Here is a 16,922-nt window from a genome sequence, read left to right on the forward strand (position 1 = left end):
TCAGATGCCCCTTATATCTGTTTATAGAGTTTATAGAGCATTACAAAACTTTTGACTGTCTAACATTTATTTTCTGTCTGCAAAGCCCTGCAAACACATGCCTCTGTTCCATCATTATTTTTAAATTAAAAGCAAATGTAGTAATGTGTAATTGCCTTACATTTAAAGATAAAATCCTATTTAAATTCAAATCAAATTCAAAATATGTAATGTAAAATATGGTCATTTTACAACATTATGGTCATTTTACAACATTATCAAATGATATGCCCAATAAAACCTGAACACACCATTACGCTTTTATAGCTGACGCAGTGTTGACAGTTTGATCAAGTGGCCATAACTTTTCCTGAAAATTTGAAAGGTAATAATAACAGTTGTGATATGCATTCATTTATATGAGAAAGGTATTTAATATTGATTTAATGAAGTCTATAAACTGTTAAACCTTGTTTGAGATATTGTAACATCATTTTAATACATGGGTTTTTGTGGCAGACGTGTTTGTGTGTTTGAGTGTGTGTGTGTGTGTGTGTGTGTGTGTGTGTGTGTGTGTGTGTGTGTGTGTGTGTGTGTGTGTGTGTGTGTGTGTGTGTATGTGTGTGTGTGTGTGTGTGTGTGTGTGTGTGTGTGTGTGTGTGTGTGTGTGTGTGTGTGTGGGTCTTCATCTTCAGAGCAATCTGACTATTATAACATTAGCGTTAAGAAAGCTTACTTAAATATCTGCCACAACATAAGTAACCGGATCAGAGTAACATTAAGTACAGTCTGCGGCATATCACATCATACAGTTTAGCGAGAGCGCGTATGTTTTGGATTAGGCCAACCGGCTAACTCAAACATATCCAGGTTAGGTTGAACCAGCTTCGTAGTACAGGCCTCTGAAATAGATTAACTTCACTTCAGTGTCCACTGCCTAACTTCTCTCCAGCTGCTGAAAGGTGAGGCTTCGTTAAGTCCATGACCACCCTCTGCTGGTTCAGGGTAATACTGAGCAGCCAGCTGGTATTATAATGCAAGCTTTACAGAGTGTTGCACAAGTGCTGTTTGTGCTGCATAAAAAACAAGACATTCATTAGCTTTCCTACTAGTATTATTCAGAAATGTATTTTATGTCAGGATAAGCTAACTTAGTATCTCCTTCTCAAGGGTGTCTCAAACCAACACTTACAAACGAAAATCAGAAAAGTACAAGACACAATTATATAAAACAAAAAAAAATACACAAATCAAACTAAATAAAAAGATACAAATGAAAGCAGGATTATACATAAAAGCTAGATATAAACCAAATATATATATTTAAAACAGATCAAAACACATATAAAGTAAACATGACGTCATTGCGGGAAATGTTGGGCATTTGGACATTAGTTTTGAGATGTGAAAACGTTTAAAAATAAATAGGATTATGAGCATGACCATATGTATCAAGAGTTGTAATGTATGCCTTTTAAGGTGAGGAAAATGTTCATTACATTTTCCATTCATTGAGTAAGACTATAAACAGAGCCCCAGTATCACCTGAACCAAACCGCTATTATCTTTGATTAGAAACATTAATCATCAGTTTCAGTGTGTGAGACTGCGTCATGACCATAGGAATTGTAGGATTACAGGACTTTATATAAGCAAACTCTGTAAACTCATTCTATGACACACTTTGGGAAATATGTGTGCCTATTTGTCTTTACGAAACCAAATAAGTCCCTTAACCACAATGATGTCACTGCTTATAAATGTTCTGTTACTGGGTTCTTCCATGCTCTGTATTTTATGTTGCAGAAGGATTTTGTGAATGCTGTTAAATGGTAGGAACTGAAACAAAAAACTATAAATAGTTAAGTGGCATTTTGATGAGTTTCTGTTTCTGTTTCTTACTCAGGATGTGGTATTTTTCATGGTGTCTGATACTGTATCCTGAGTGTTGTGTAACTCTTCGTGTCACAAGCCACACCTTTCCACGCCTCTTATCAAGTGGTAGGTACAGTTGAGCCCCGGCTCAAACACATAAGTGAGTTGCCAGCAACGATGGAATAAATCTGCAGGACTGGACAAGTATCCAACTTTACAGAATCATGTTATGGACAATATTCTTCCTACTTAATGGACTGCTTATACTAGTGCTCCGTTACTCCACTCGCACAAGGTAAAGCCATTCAATAATATGTTGCTTTTTATAGATATGAGATTCTTCTCAAAGGGGGCTGTTCAGGGATTGGAATACGTTGAGTCTAAAGGTCTGAAAAATTATATTTTGCAAATATACTGTAATTTATAAAAATGTGTTATTTTCTAATGTTTAGTACATTTCATATGAATCATAGATATTAGTCAATATGTACATATGAATGCCTTTTAATTCACTGAATGATAGATGTCTGAACAATAATGATAATTATGGCTTATAACGTGCTGCAGAGCTTTTTTTTACCACGTGATAAAAAGCTGAATGAAATCGCACTACTAACTATTAACTGCAAACCTGTTGGTTAAAATGAATAACTGGAGATGAACTGTTGTGGTTTGAACAAGTTTCTTTCTTTGGACAGACAGAAAAATGAGCCCCCTCTGGACAAAGGTTTCCTTCCGTGGTTGGGCCATGCTCTTGAGTTTGGAAAAGATGCTGCAAAGTTTTTGTCCCGGATGAAAGACAGACATGGGGATATCTTCACAGTAAGTTCAGATTCAGACTGTTTAACGGTCATGTACAGCTTATTGATATATGGCACTGTTTAAAGTAATGATAAGTGGTTTTGACATTGATGAATTTTGCAATGGAAACTTGAATAAAAGGAAAAGGTAATAGTTTGAATATGTTTTTGCATACAGGAGCAACAAGTCTGTCAACTGATCACATTTATGATATGAAATGCAAATCAGGTTTCCACACAGTAGCAACAAGTTGTTCATTTTAACAAGACACCATTATGCATGTGTTGTGATAGCAAGTAGATGTGCCCCCATAATAAGAACATAAACACAATTAATACTTTCCTGGCCATTCATAATATTTCACTGAAGCCTTTTAGCAAAAAACTGACCAGAGTTGTTGAAAATAATGCATTTGAAAGCAACGACTTTTGGTACAAAGAAAATTAAATAAAGTGATGTCGTCCCAGGTCCGTGTTGCTGGCAAATACTTGACGGTGCTGTTGGACCCAAACTCTTTCGATGGCGTAATGAACGACACAGTCGGCTTGGACTTCACCCGCAGCAGAAACCAGGTCATTAAAAGGATCTTCAGTCTGCAGCTGCCGAGTATCAAACCTTCAGCGGAGAGGCAATGGATGGAACAGTAATTACCCATGCTTTTAAACATAGCGTTTAGAACTCACTGAACAATAACACTTACATCTGCTTTAAATGAGCAAATCTCACAATCAATTATTTTTTCTTAGGCATTTTCAAGGTCTCAATCTCTCCAAACTCTGCGGCTCGATGAACTCTAACCTCCAGAAGCTGCTGCTGAGCGATCCGAGCGGCTGCAGTCCTTCAGAGTGGAGACAGGACGGACTCTTTAACCTTTGTTACAGCCTACTCTTCAGGTAACTCACAGCATTTCAACACAGTACATAGGCCTACTGTCAATCAAATCTCAGTGTTTATAATACCAGGAATATTTGTGTCACTTTTATTGCTGTGCTCACCAGGGCGGGATACCTGACATTGTTTGAGAAGAGAGACAACGCTACTGAAGTGTATAATGAGTTCCGCAAGTTTGACGATCTTCTCGCCAAACTGGCTTACTGCTCACTCAGACGAGGTAAGCGGCACAATAGTGAATGAAAGTAAGGTTATCTTACAGGTTTATTATCAGACTGCATGTTATACATCCGGTTTCACTATGAGTGGTCGCATTTTCGAGATGCTAAATCTGTAATAGTCGGGACAATCTATAGACCACCGGAACAGAGTGACTTTTATGATACATTAGATGGGTGTTTGGCTGATGTGGGGGATGTAGAGACAATTATTATTGGAGACTGGAACACCAGTGTTTCCCACAGATCTGAAATATACTTGGGTGGGGGTGGGGGTGGGGGGGGGTGGTGCGCAAAAAAAACAAAAAAAACAACACGTTTGAGTTTTAACAACATGTTTATTTATTAGCATTTTGCACAAAGATGGCACTGTTTATCAGAGCACTTCATCCTTCTGGGTTTCATGAAGAACAGCTCCAATGCCTGGGAGTATGGGAACGCCTCTGGTGCTGGTCCATTAACTGCTATCCGCAGACATGCAGCCAGGTGCTCCCCTTTCAGTCGGTTTCTCAGGTCAGTTTTCACCTGTAAAACAGACAGTTTGTTTTAAATGAACTATACAGAAATGACATGCAAAACACTTACCCTGTTCATCGTTGAAAAATCCCTCTCGCAGTTTACACTGGAGACGGGGATGACCAGCCCCGCTGAAGATAGAAGGCAGAGGTTTGGGTATATTTCTGCCCATTCGTCCTTCTCACTGGCCAGGAGCTGCATTATCTCAGCTTGTGTCTTGTCCTTCAGAGATTAACCAAGGCAGGGCAAATGAGCATACAGTATAATTGAAACATTTACAGATGTCAAAAACAAGCAATTCTAACCGTCAAGACAGATGAGAGTTCATATTAATTCAGGTAATTTACCAACCTTAAATGCCCCTACGAGAACATGCTGCTTGTACGAGGTCCACTCTTGAATAACTGTGGCATCCTGCCCTGGGATGAATTTGTTGGTAAGGGTCTGCAACATTGAAATGTTGGTTACATCATTTGAGGTAACTGCCTTTGGACCCAGGACACTGAAGGCCCCCAGCAATTCAATATGCTGGAACCTCCTCTCAATGTTGCTCTCCAGGCTGCAGATGTAAGGTTTGAGGACCTGGAATGATATATTATACATTTTTCAGTTCAAGGAAAAAAAATATTGAAATTAAAAGTAAGAAGGGATGTATTTACATCTCTGACAAATCTGGCCCACATCTCTTCCCGGGGGCGCTCCAGAATTCCGTGTCCCCTCCTGATCCTCTCCTCCTCTCCGGCAATCCTAAAGGCCCCAAGTCCACCTGGGTTGTCCAGGTCTTGGTGTAGGCGAGCAAGGAACGTTCCGGGGAGTGGGGTCTCGCCTGCCTCCAGAATTCTCCCCAGAGTAACAAGTGTGACTGGCACCTAAATGTGGAAAAATACAACAATATAATAGGATGGATAATGCAAATAACTGAGAGCATCAAATGCATTTCTTTATAATCTAACTGCTCCTTTATGTGGAGAAAGTTCACATCAGCTCTCTGAAACACCTTGGACAGCATTGCTATGTGGAGCAGCACATCTGCCTGAAGGTAGAGGGCAGCCACAAAGCGGTATGTGGCACAGAAGGTGTATAGACCTTTGGCCACTGGGCACTTCCTTGTGCTCGCTTCTTCTGCCAGAGCAGCCAGCACAGCTGGAAGGTTCCTCTGGAGGTTTTGAACGGCTAGGTCCTGCGATAGCCACCTTGTATCTTTCACCTCCTAACAACAAGTATAAACACTGGTAAGTAAATAAATAATATGACACCACAATAGTATTATGAAAATTGGTGAAAACACACCTTAACTTTCAAGTCGTTCAGACCAAGAGTGGTAGCGGCAGATCTCAGTGTGGCTGACCTATTTGCACTATTTCTGAAAAATAGGTGCAGTTCCTGCAGGTGGTTCCTGAAGTGTGCCATATATCTGACAGCATTTGAGGCATCTTTGCATGCCAGTGCTAGTCTGTGAGCAGCACACGCTACAGAAACCAGCTTTGGAAAACTGTCTGTGAGCTGCTTTGCCACTCCATTCAGACGGCCTAGGTTTAAGAATTAAATGTAGTGTTGAGGGCGTCATTTTGTTTCCTTTAATAACAGCTGACAATACAAATTTCACACAATCCATTAGATTTAACAATAAACTCCATACCCGTCATCACCGCTGCACCATCTGTCCCGAGTCCATAGAGCCTGTCTACCGGTAGCTCCTTCTTCAGTAGTACACTCTTGATGGCAGCAACCACGCTGTCAGCTTTCCCATCTTCCAGAGTTACCAGGTCAAGGAAGTGGTTGAAAACACAACCCTCTTTATCCAGGTGTCTAAAATAAAATTAATAGGTTTTCACATATATTAATAAGTATTAAGTTTAACTAGGCCTACATCTTTATTTAAATGCGCATCATTCCTTTAAAAAAATACCCCACCTAACATGTAAATCCAGCTGGCGGCTTACAGATACATCTGTCGTTTCATCAACCTCTAAGCTGATTGCCTGAGATGACCTTATCTCTTGCAAAATAGGCAACTCTACTATCTGTGCAAGGATCTCCAGCATTTCATCCACTATTCTGTGTGATTGATAATTGTTTCTTTGATCCACCTGAGAAAAAAAAAAGAGATCATTTAACATTTAGCTGGTTAAAGTTCTTAGTTTCACAAGCATCAACTTGTTCTATAGGTTTACCTTCAGCTTTTCAAAGTAATCACAACCCAAAAGCTGAGCTAAACTTAACAGCTTAGGGTAGTTGGTGTGGTGAGCGATCTCGTTTTTTACTAGCCAGTAAAGGCATTTGAATCCACCTATGACGGCCTCATGCTCCATAATAACGGTGGGCTCAAAAGCCTGCATCACCGAGTAGCCTAGACCAAGGGCAAAGACAGAATTCATTATATGAGCCAAACATGGTTGATAGATTGCAGAAATTAGCTAATACATAAAAAAAATGATATACCTGATGCTAGTGAGACCTGTTGCTTCATTTGATGAGGCTCTGAGGAGATGTGGCGCTCAATATAATCCTTGCGGAAAACAAGAATCCCAACTTCTATGAAAGCCCGTTTTAAGGGACCTTTCTTTACTGGAGTCTTGTGTTGCCTGCACATTCGGCAACACATTCCTTTTAAAAAGAAAAACGTGTTAATTCTTACAAAAACTAAGTTTTATTACAAATATGACCTTGCAAATGCCATTCATATCATGCTGGGTGAGGTAGAGCCAATTCTTGAACTGTGGCATTTTGAGCCAGTCAGGGTTCCATCCTGAGTTGCGATGCTTGCAATCTGAAAATAATGCATTGGTATTATTGCATTTAAATGGTAGAGTTCTATTAATACTATGTCTGTCTCTGTGAATGGGATGCTTGGAACTGTGCTGCTTGTTCACCTGCACCTGCTTCTACCACACTGGGACCTGCTGCCTCTCCCTCAGTACTCTGACTATTTGTGCCACCAGCTTCACTGACCACCGGCTAGAATTGAAAACAAGCTTGAATCTAGTTTGGTCTCTGCATTGCAACTCACTGTTGACTGCACTTGTATAATTTCAGGTCAAATGAACCGACACATGTAATTATTGAGACTTAACAGCATTTATTATTGCCATTGCAAGCCAAATGCTAACATTGGCTAAGTTACCTGTGGTCTCTCCTCCTCTTCTCGTCTCTCCTCCTCATCCTCACGTCGTATTCTCTTAAAATATTTTTGAATACTCATATCTGAGGAGTAAATGCAGGGGAAATTAACAGTCTAACCTTATCTAAAGCTTATCTGTGTCCTTCTAACTGGCATAGCCCGAAGAGAAAACGAATTATAATTTGTTTTATATTTAATTTAGCACACGTAACTTGCACGCAGCAAAGTTGGCCTGGCTACGTTAAATACACCCTTAGTTGCCACTTTCTTCCAAATAATTCGAAGCTCCTACCAAAGTCAGAAAACAACACAATAAGGAGAACATTAGTTGCTTTACCTTAGTGTCCGCGTCTTCTGAGTTAATGCAGTCTTCTCCGTTTCTCGTTTCCCTCCACACGATGGCAGCGCGAACAGCAAGTGTGGAGCGCGGGATCATCCACTAGTTAATCGATCGCAGAGCGAACAGGTGGGGATTATTGTCCCCTAGTTAATCAATCGCAGAGCGAACAGGCACAGGAGTCGTAGAACGAGGGATCATTGTCCATTAGTTAATCGATCGCAGATGGCGTCGCTCGCGGACGGATACCAAAAAAAAAAAAGGGTCGCGAAATATACTTGGGCGGGCGTTAATATACCTGGGCGGCCCGCCCAAGTATAGTCTATGTGTGGGAAACCCTGAACACGGATATGCAACGTAAAGACACGTCCGTCTTCAAGTCCTTCAGTAGGATTTGTGATCTGCAGCCAGCTAATCACCCAACCCACCCGGGTATGTGAAACAACACAAACTACCATTGATCTCATTCTGACCTCTGACAAGTCCAGGATCTCCAGTAAAGGGGTTATAGCATGCGGGTTAAGTGATCATTATATGATATTCTGTACCCGCAAAAAGCTAAAACAAAGGGCCGGCTGTCACAAAACAGTCATATCTAGAGACCTCAAAAACTACTCTAGCGAGGCCTTTAACTTAGAACTGGAGAGCCTGGACTGGTCAGATGAGCTCAGTGGTACACAAGTTGAAGAAACATGGCTTGGTTTCAAAAACAAATTCTCTGCAATACTCAATGATTTGGCCCCCCTAAGAACAACCAGGGTAAAAAATCGCGCTGAGCCGTGAATGCACTCCGGCATACTGACCGCCATGAAAACCAGAGACAAAAAATGCTCTGAGTTTCATAAAAGTCAGTCAATGCTTTCCAAAAGCACGAGCAGTGACTCCAGGCCCACGTGACTGAACTCAAAATTGAAAGAAACAGACTAAGAAATGACGTAAGCTCCATGATCAAAACTGCCAAAAAGAATTTCATCAATGTCAAAACTGAGGAAAACAAAAATAAACCCCGTGAACTTTGGAAATTAGTCAATAACCAGCTTGGCTGCAGTAAAAAACTCAAAACGAGATTTTCTAACTTAAACATAAAGACAGATAACAGGCTCATCACAGACAAACTGGATGTGGCCAAGTACTTGAAATTTTTTTTCACAAACATAGCCACAACTCTTGTAAATAAATTACCCTCCCACTCAGGGCTTTTTGGAGTAGATCACATCATGACCTACTACAAAATTCCTCAGAGACACAGCAACCGCCATCTCACCAGTCATAGCTCACATAATTAACCTCTCCATAAAACAGGGAAAAGTACCCAAAGACTTCAAAATTGCAAGAGTAACCCCCCTGCACAAAAAGGGCAGCAAATTGGACCCAGGCAACTACCGCCCTGTTTCTATACTTACCTCCATCTCGAAAGTCATGGAAAAAATAGTATATGAACAGGTCGAAAAGTACCTCGCGGAAAAGAAACTAATCTATGAATTTCAATCTGGCTTTAGAACATCCCACTCCACTGACACATGCCTTCTTTATTTGAGCGACCACATCAAACAAGAGGTGGACGAGGGCAAGTACTGCGGCATGGTGATGCTGGACCTACAAAAGGCTTTCAACACTGTCAATCACCCCATTCTGATTGACAAGCTAAAAGCAATTGGTTTTGATAAACTATCGGTGAGCTGGATGCAATCCTACCTGGAGGGGAGAGAACAGATGGTGGAGGTAAATGGTACTCTGTCCCCCCCCCTCCCAGTGAGCTGTGGTGTTCCACAAGGAAGCATATTAGGTCCGTTACTGTTCCTAATTTATGTAAATGACATGTCATCAGCATGTGACTGCAACTTGTTCCTGTTCGCGGACGACTCAGCCCTGCTGGTCTCTGACAGGAGCAGATTGCAGGTTGAAAAAACCCTCAGCTCCGAGCTCGGCAGAATCTGCACCTGGCTCGCCGATAATAAATTATCATTACACCTGGGTAAAACAGAGTCCATTCTCTTCGGTTCGAAACATAATCTCAGCAAATCCGACGACTTCTCAGTTGTAGTGGGCGACATTATTGTCACAAGTAAGAAGGAAATTACATACCTAGGATCTATTCTTGAGGCAAACCTCTCCTGTGACAAAATGGCATCCAATGTAATAAAAAAAGTCAATCAAAGAACTAGATTCCTATACCGGATCTCCTCTCTGGTAAACAAAAACACCCTGAAAACTCTGGCAGGAGCACTCATTCAAGGGTACTATGACTATGCTTGCACGTCATGGTACCATAGCACCTCCAAGGCGCTAAAAATAAAACTTCAAACATCGCAAAATAAACTGGTCAGACTACTGCTTGACCTTTCATCTAGAACCCACCTCACCTCTGCCCACTTTGACAACCTAGGATGGCTTAGAGTAGACGACAGAGTACAGCTACTTGCAATGGTTCTGGTCTACAAGATCCACTACACCTCTATGGTACCCATGTACATGTCAAAATTCTTCCCAAAGGTCAAGGAATACCATGATCATAACACCAGAGGGAGCTCCACAAATCATGTGAAACCCAGATTTGGCACAAAAAAGGGGGAATACACGTTTCGCAATTATGCCACATCAAGGTGGAACGCTCTTCCCACAACTGTAAAGGAAAGTAAAACTATACTTACCTTCAAAACCTCTCTTAAAGAGCACCTTCGGGGGAGAGCATTGCAAAACTGGCCCCGGTAATGGTACAAATCTCAACCTGTCGTTCAATGGACAGCTTCCCCCCCCCCCCATCTATGTATATACTCGCATTTTAGACTCTGTTACTAACTGTATATCTGTAGACTTGGTATGTCTTAAATGTCCGGTTAGGATGTATTAGAACGAAATCTAAAATGAAAATTGTAAATAAGCAATCTGTATGTAAAAAACCACCTGTATGTAAATTGTAAATAAGCCATCTGTATGTCAAATATGTCTTATATGTCTTAAATGACATGATGAATTGGAAATGGGGGACCCTGATGTAAACAAGACGAAAGTCTTTCTCTGGTCTGCATCCCCTTAACAATTGTATGTTTTGAGCTGTACTGTACTGTACCCAATATACAAGCTGTTAATAAACTTTTCAATCAATCAATCAATCAATCAGTCTATAAAGCTCAGAGGGTATGTATGAATGAATGAATGTCCCTTCTTCAACAGATGAAAGCAAAACCGCCAAGCTATCCCGGGAGCGACTGTGGGAGCTGCTGACCCCCGAATGTATGAGGGGTAACTCAGAGTCAAACTCCTGGCAGCAGAGCTACCATCACTTCCTGCAGAAGGAGGGAATAGATGCAGAAATGCAGAAAAAAGCGTTACTCTTGCAGCTGTGGACCACACAGGTGAGAGCGGCTTTTAGGCGCATTCACACCGCAGTACTTTTCCCACAAAGGTGCATGAGAATTTAGTTCATGAGAACTCTTTTGTCGCGTTCACACCAAAAAGAGCCGGTACTAAAATTAGTTCATGAGAACCTTTTTACCCCCAGCGGCTCTCTTGTGAGAAAAGAGATATATTTCTGATTGGCTGGGCGGATTGAAAACCACGCCCCGTAAAACTCCCAACAAGTTTTGTGAAGCTGCCATTTTATTATCCTCGCATTAGCATTATTAGCATTAGCATTAGCCCAGCGCAGAAACGCAGAGAGACTAATTTATGGCAACACAAAATAAAACATGGGAGTGGTGGAGATGAGGAGGTGTCGGCGTTCTGGCGATTTATTCGGAAGGCTTCAGTAGAAGCTGCTGGGAGTCCCAGCAGCTTCTACTGAAGCCAGTCCCCAACTCCGGGGACTTCCGGCCAGGGACTTTGGGCGGCAGTATACGCCGTGAAGTGGTTTGCGGCCTGCCAGTAAACCCAAAGCAGAAGAAGAAGAAGTGACGTCAGCGGCTTCATTTGCCTAATCCACCCCCAGGGATTTATTCCGGTGTGAACGCGATCTGTACTTAGTTCATGATAACTAAAGAGTTCTCATTAACTAAGTTCTCATGAACCTTTGTGGGAAAAGTACTGCGGTGTGAATGCGCCTTTAATGTCTGTCTGTCTGTCTCGCCTCATCACACACACACAACCATCTCAAACACAAACAAGATCACCCAATGTTTCCAAAACATAAAATGTTCCACACCCATGCTTGAATTTCACTCCGGTGTTCTGACTGCCAACAATGCAGAAGTGAATGCCGTGGATTCCTCTGCCGGTTACTCAGAGCAACCTGCCTCAACCTGTATCACACAGTGGGTTTTTTTCAGTTAGGGTCTTGCGAATCTGTTTCCATGATCTTGTTTGAGGTTTAGTAATTACATATCAGTGTGTAAGAGAACTGCATGAGTCAACCCAATTAGCTTCCTCTTTTTCCCATTTCACACTGAAGCTACAGAGTGACATGCACTCGCACGCAGGATTTGTGCTTACAACCAGGTTTTCTGCTGCTCACACTGCAGCTGTATTGAAGTTGTTTATTTAACCTTTGTGTATGAAGAAGGTTGTTTAATAAAACTGTCTTGGATACTTAGCTAGTCTTGTGCAAGACTTAACACCTCACACACAAATCCATCTTCTTGGGCTCAGTGTGGACAAAGTCTCCATTATTAACACTATTTGAACAGGTGTGAAAAAAGAATGTGTGCTTCTTCAACCTCACCAGTTCAGACAAGTTCAGAACAAAGGGTGTCATTGCTCAGTGTTTCCAGGTGGGGGAGACAGTGAGCTGTTTGAATGTCCTTATGTATGCTATGCTACATGTTGGCTGTAATATCTTCAGTCCTCTGTCTACCTGCCAGTCTCACTGGAGCACTAGACAGCCACCCAGTAACACAGAGGATCCTTTTCTACTAGGCGACCCACCTCAGGCTCTTCAAGAGGCTCTGCTGGTTTGGGAAAGACTTCTATTCCTCCAGACTGTTTGCTTGTGCTTCTTCGTGTCTGCTGGGATATTGGAGCACACAGTCTCAGTCTGGATGGAAACTGGAGCACGGCTGCAGAGAATAGAGGCATTAGCTGGCAGTCCAGTGGGAACTGCCAGAGTCAATGTGGCTTATGTGTGACAGGCAGACTGAGGTAGTTCAGAGTGCAGTGCTAGGATTTCACTCGAGCCACCTACCACCTCCTCATGAGTGCTGCAGAAGCTATTGGATGATGTTTTATTTAGAAACAATCAATGTTATTGATTGAAACATATACAGCATCGACTCAAATTGAGTTATTGGTTGTTTTCCTTTTTAGGTGAGATAAGGACCTTGTTTTTGTTACACTCTGAATCTCAGAGATGTATTTTTAGTTCACAAATAAGTCTTGATTATCATTAGAAAGTTGTTTTTTGGAAAATAAAGCAAATCACTGGCCATATTAGTGCATTTCCCAGTAGTTATACCCTAAAGTACTCATATTTGACATTCTTGGAAAATATGCACATTTCCAGAGTTGCAATGTGTTCGATGTGAACAATGAAACCACTCTCATGAGTATACACTAAACATGTAGCTTGAGACAGCTGCTAGTTAGCTTAGCATAAATAGTGGGAAATGGCTAGCCTGACTCTGACGATAACAAAAATGGCCAACAAGCACCCTTAAAGATTGCTCACTGACATTACATTACATGTTACTTGTTAGACGCTTTTATCCAAAGCGACTTACATACTCAATACTGTGGGCAATCCCTACAGGAACAATTTGGGGTGAAGTGTCTTGCCCAGGGACACAACGACATGCTGACTGCAGTGGGGTTTGAACCTGTGCCCCCCTGATTTGAACACCAATGCACTAACCCTCCCTCCCTGGATATCTAATTTGTTCTATTCAAAAAGTGATTCTTAAAAACATCTACAGTAACATCGTAAGCCTAACGTTATGCAAGTGTCATGAAACTTCTTATCTAACGCTCAAAGTATTTTTCCCAAAAGCCAATTTATTCCCTTAAAAATACCCCTTTGGGTCCTGGTAACCGTGTTCATGTCATTATCTATGGCATCAGTTTTGCTGATCTGAAGATGTAAGAAGTTGGAAAGTCACTGTGATTCACATTTGGTCACTTTTGGGTATTTGTCCTGGCTGTCAATGGAGAGCTGACCAGAGACATGCAGGGGTGGAAAGAACAGCTCCCTTAACCCATAGCAATTACTGTCTGACAGGCTCAGGTGTCTCCTCCCGAGAGGCCGACAGCAGTGTCTACAAACTGCCAACTGATTCAGGGACTTTCTCATATCAGTCATATTCAGACAGCAGCATTACAGAAAGCTCAGCAGAACATTATCTTCCCAAAACTAAATAATCAGTATCAATCAGAAGTATATCTGCATTGCTAGTTTAAATATACAAAAGTCGACTTTTGCACAGTTTTTTTAAACTAGAAACGTATATACTGAATTAGTGCTAAGTTGTTTTTTCTTTTTCAGTGCAATGCTGGACCTGCTGCCTTTTGGCTCCTTGGCTTCCTGCTCACTCACCCTGAGGCCATGGAGGCAGTTAAATCAGAGATCAGAGGCCTTGCTCTGCAGGACACTTCCCTGCAGCGCCCCCCCATCAACCCGCTGGAAGCACACAGCACACCTGTGCTCGGTACGTAACGCCTGCTAGCTGCTCCTTTTCACTTCCTCACGCCTTTAACTTGGGGTCGAGCCAGTCCACTGAGGTTCAAACAAAGGCCTATTTAAATTGTTGTTGTCAGGAACAAGAAGATAAGTGCATCAGTCTGAAACATTCACAATGACACAGTAACAATTAAAGTTTGATGTGGGATTCAATTAAATAATGATTTCCATATATATTTATGTCGGGGGAAAATGTTTGTGCCTCTCTAAATTAAGCCCGGGGGCTTCACTGATATAACTCTCGCTGACACCCCTCTGACACCATCCCCTCGGCTGTCCTCTCCGTTCTACAGATAGCGTTCTGAGCGAGACCCTGCGACTCACGGCTGCGGTGATGATCCGCAGAGAGGTAGTGCATGGCAAAGTCCTGCAGATGGCCAACGGACAGGAGTACCACCTCAGACGGGGGGACATCGTGTGTCTGTTCCCCTTCCTCAGCCCTCAAATGGACCCGCAGATACACCAAGAACCACAGGTGATTTTGTGTGAGAGAGACCAGGGCATTAACAACATCAACATGTAAAACTGTTCTTGTGATAAGAGATGTAACACTTTGTTCGATAAGGAGCCTTAACAGTCATGATACATATAGCTGTTTACCTTCATTGTGTATTTTAAAACCATATTGTACTTCACAAAGCACTCTTGAGGAGGCAGGATTAAGCAGACAGAATACATCCTTTGGGATTAGCTGCTAAATGCCTACAAATGAAACAAGTAGGAGTTGACTAGCAAGAGAGAGAGAGATCAATTCCCAATGTTCCTCACATGATTTATCTTGAACGGTTAGGTGATAATTAAATACCATTTGTAACAAAAGATACAGAGCAGGATATATACGGTCAATGTGCACGATAGTAGAATGCACACATCTTATGCCTTTATGTTTTTTTCTTGTCTCGTCTAAACAGATTTTCAAGTACGATCGCTTCTTAACTGATAGGAAAATGAAGGATACATTCTACAAAGACGGAAAAAGGCTGAAGTACTACACCATGCCCTGGGGTGCAGGGAGCAACATCTGCGTTGGGAAAGAGTTTGCTGTTACGGCCATTAAACAGTGAGTGTAAAAATCCTACGCCTTTTTTTTCTTTTTCAATTTCATTTTGTCCATGGTGTAACTTAAGTTTAAAAGAATGATACATCCCTGATCAAAGCATTTCCTGCAATTTCACCCCAATTACCAGATGGGCAAAATCCATCTCTACATAACATTCTCCCTTATTACCATGTACATCCTGCTTTCATGACCTCGATCATTAGCAACGAGCTGTATGGTAATTGCTTATACTTGCAATGAACTATATGAAAACAGCTAAGGATAATTAGCAGTCAGTCGGGACAGTGTGTGTCTGTCAGACATCATATCCAGTTGGTTAAGGGTTAATCATACCATTACGTTTACTACTGGTAATCCTCAACAATCACAAAAGGGAATGGGTTAGTTGGTGTGTAAACTGGGAATATTTCAGAAATAGCTAATTTTGAGGCTGTTTGCTGTTAATTTCTTAGGGTTGATTGATTTTGATTTTGATTGGGTTTGATAGGGTTGATTGATTTTCACATAATAAATGCACTAAATGTTGAAAAACTAACATTCATTTTGTCTAACAATCCTGTCTACCAGTGGATGGTTTAACACTTGTTCTAAACTGCTGATGCCTGTTTTTTCTAGGTTTGTCATCTTGCTCTTGACCCATCTGGATCTGGAGATGTGTGACCCAGAGGACAAACTGCCACCAGTCAATACGAACCGCTACGGCTTCGGGATGCTGCAGCCGTACGGAGACCTGCAGGTCCGGCACCGACTAAAGAACACACAAAATGAAATTTGACTTGATAATTTGATTAATTGTAAATAACTGTATTGAGCTTTTCCTTATGCGTAATGTAGCACTATTTATTCAGCGTTTTATTCACTGACTGCATATTTTAAATTGATTGTTATTCATATTTTCAATAAAAAGTAAACCTGACATACTTTTAATTTTCAATTATTCTTCCATACACTCTATGCTTCATTCAAACCTATGTTTAGCTTGTTGTTTTATTTCACTCGGATGCTTAGACCATTTACAGAAATTGAAAACCGTCCAGCTCACTATCTGGAAGTAGACCTGAAGGGTAAGTGAAGTATAGGAGATCTCATGTTTCCTACGTCCCTAGATATGTCTTGCTACCTTTTGGAAAGCCTCGATCAATATGTTGTTAATCAATGCTCTACCATACGGTCTAACTAATGAATTACCTAACCTTATGTTGTATGAAATAGTTAAAACTAACTACTACAGATAAACAGTTCAATTATATCATTCCCAATTTGCATTTTCAGTAGAGTTCTTGCTACTACATCATTCATGCATGTAATGTAGGGGAACTTTCATACCCTATGTGATGATAAGAGAAGGGTAATGCCATACCCTCATATTTAGCATCATGAAATGTACTTCCATATGAGATGTTTGTTCAAATCCTCTCTTCACATTTACCATTAATTGGGGCTCCTTTGTTGCTGAGGTGCCTTTAAACCATACAACCCGAGATCATACAAGTATGTTTTCTTTGTTTAATGTTTTCATT

The 16,922-nt window shown here is 41.3% G+C and overlaps 3 protein-coding genes across 6 annotated transcripts in view; 1 reads left to right on the top strand and 2 right to left on the bottom strand.

The window, feature by feature from the left end:
• Positions 1 to 16,922, bottom strand: part of LOC117548078 (SLIT-ROBO Rho GTPase-activating protein 3-like) — a 53,964-nt gene that overhangs the window by 36,728 nt on the left and 314 nt on the right. The window lies entirely within an intron of this gene.
• On the top strand, positions 1,968 to 16,309 carry ptgis (prostaglandin I2 (prostacyclin) synthase). Its single transcript, XM_034219117.1, has 10 exons — positions 1,968 to 2,149; positions 2,553 to 2,676; positions 3,123 to 3,298; positions 3,402 to 3,548; positions 3,654 to 3,766; positions 10,913 to 11,094; positions 14,148 to 14,310; positions 14,636 to 14,817; positions 15,254 to 15,402; positions 16,018 to 16,309. Exons 1-10 carry the CDS (start codon positions 2,079 to 2,081, stop codon positions 16,175 to 16,177), a joined length of 1,467 nt encoding a protein of 488 aa, XP_034075008.1. The 5' UTR covers positions 1,968 to 2,078; the 3' UTR covers positions 16,178 to 16,309.
• LOC117548093 (E3 SUMO-protein ligase KIAA1586-like) lies at positions 4,163 to 6,608 on the bottom strand. Of its 3 annotated transcripts, none has more exons than XR_004569291.1 (7): positions 6,455 to 6,608; positions 6,195 to 6,370; positions 5,920 to 6,089; positions 5,571 to 5,809; positions 4,940 to 5,490; positions 4,632 to 4,862; positions 4,163 to 4,289 (listed from the first exon to the last, which is right to left on the bottom strand). XR_004569291.1 is itself a non-coding variant. In XM_034219119.1 (7 exons), the coding sequence occupies exons 1-7, from the start codon at positions 6,590 to 6,592 to the stop codon at positions 4,605 to 4,607; spliced, it is 1,449 nt and encodes a 482-aa protein (XP_034075010.1). In that variant the 5' UTR covers positions 6,593 to 6,608; the 3' UTR covers positions 4,570 to 4,604. The 3 variants fall into 3 exon arrangements, 1 of the variants encoding a protein (XP_034075010.1); XR_004569292.1 differs by lacking the exon at positions 4,163 to 4,289 and adding an exon at positions 4,391 to 4,502; XM_034219119.1 differs by lacking the exon at positions 4,163 to 4,289 and having other exon boundaries at positions 4,570 to 4,862; positions 4,940 to 5,149; positions 5,233 to 5,490.

Source organism: Gymnodraco acuticeps, unplaced genomic scaffold (genome assembly GCF_902827175.1).
Source record: "Gymnodraco acuticeps unplaced genomic scaffold, fGymAcu1.1, whole genome shotgun sequence".
NCBI classification, from domain to species: Eukaryota; Metazoa; Chordata; class Actinopteri; order Perciformes; family Bathydraconidae; genus Gymnodraco; species Gymnodraco acuticeps.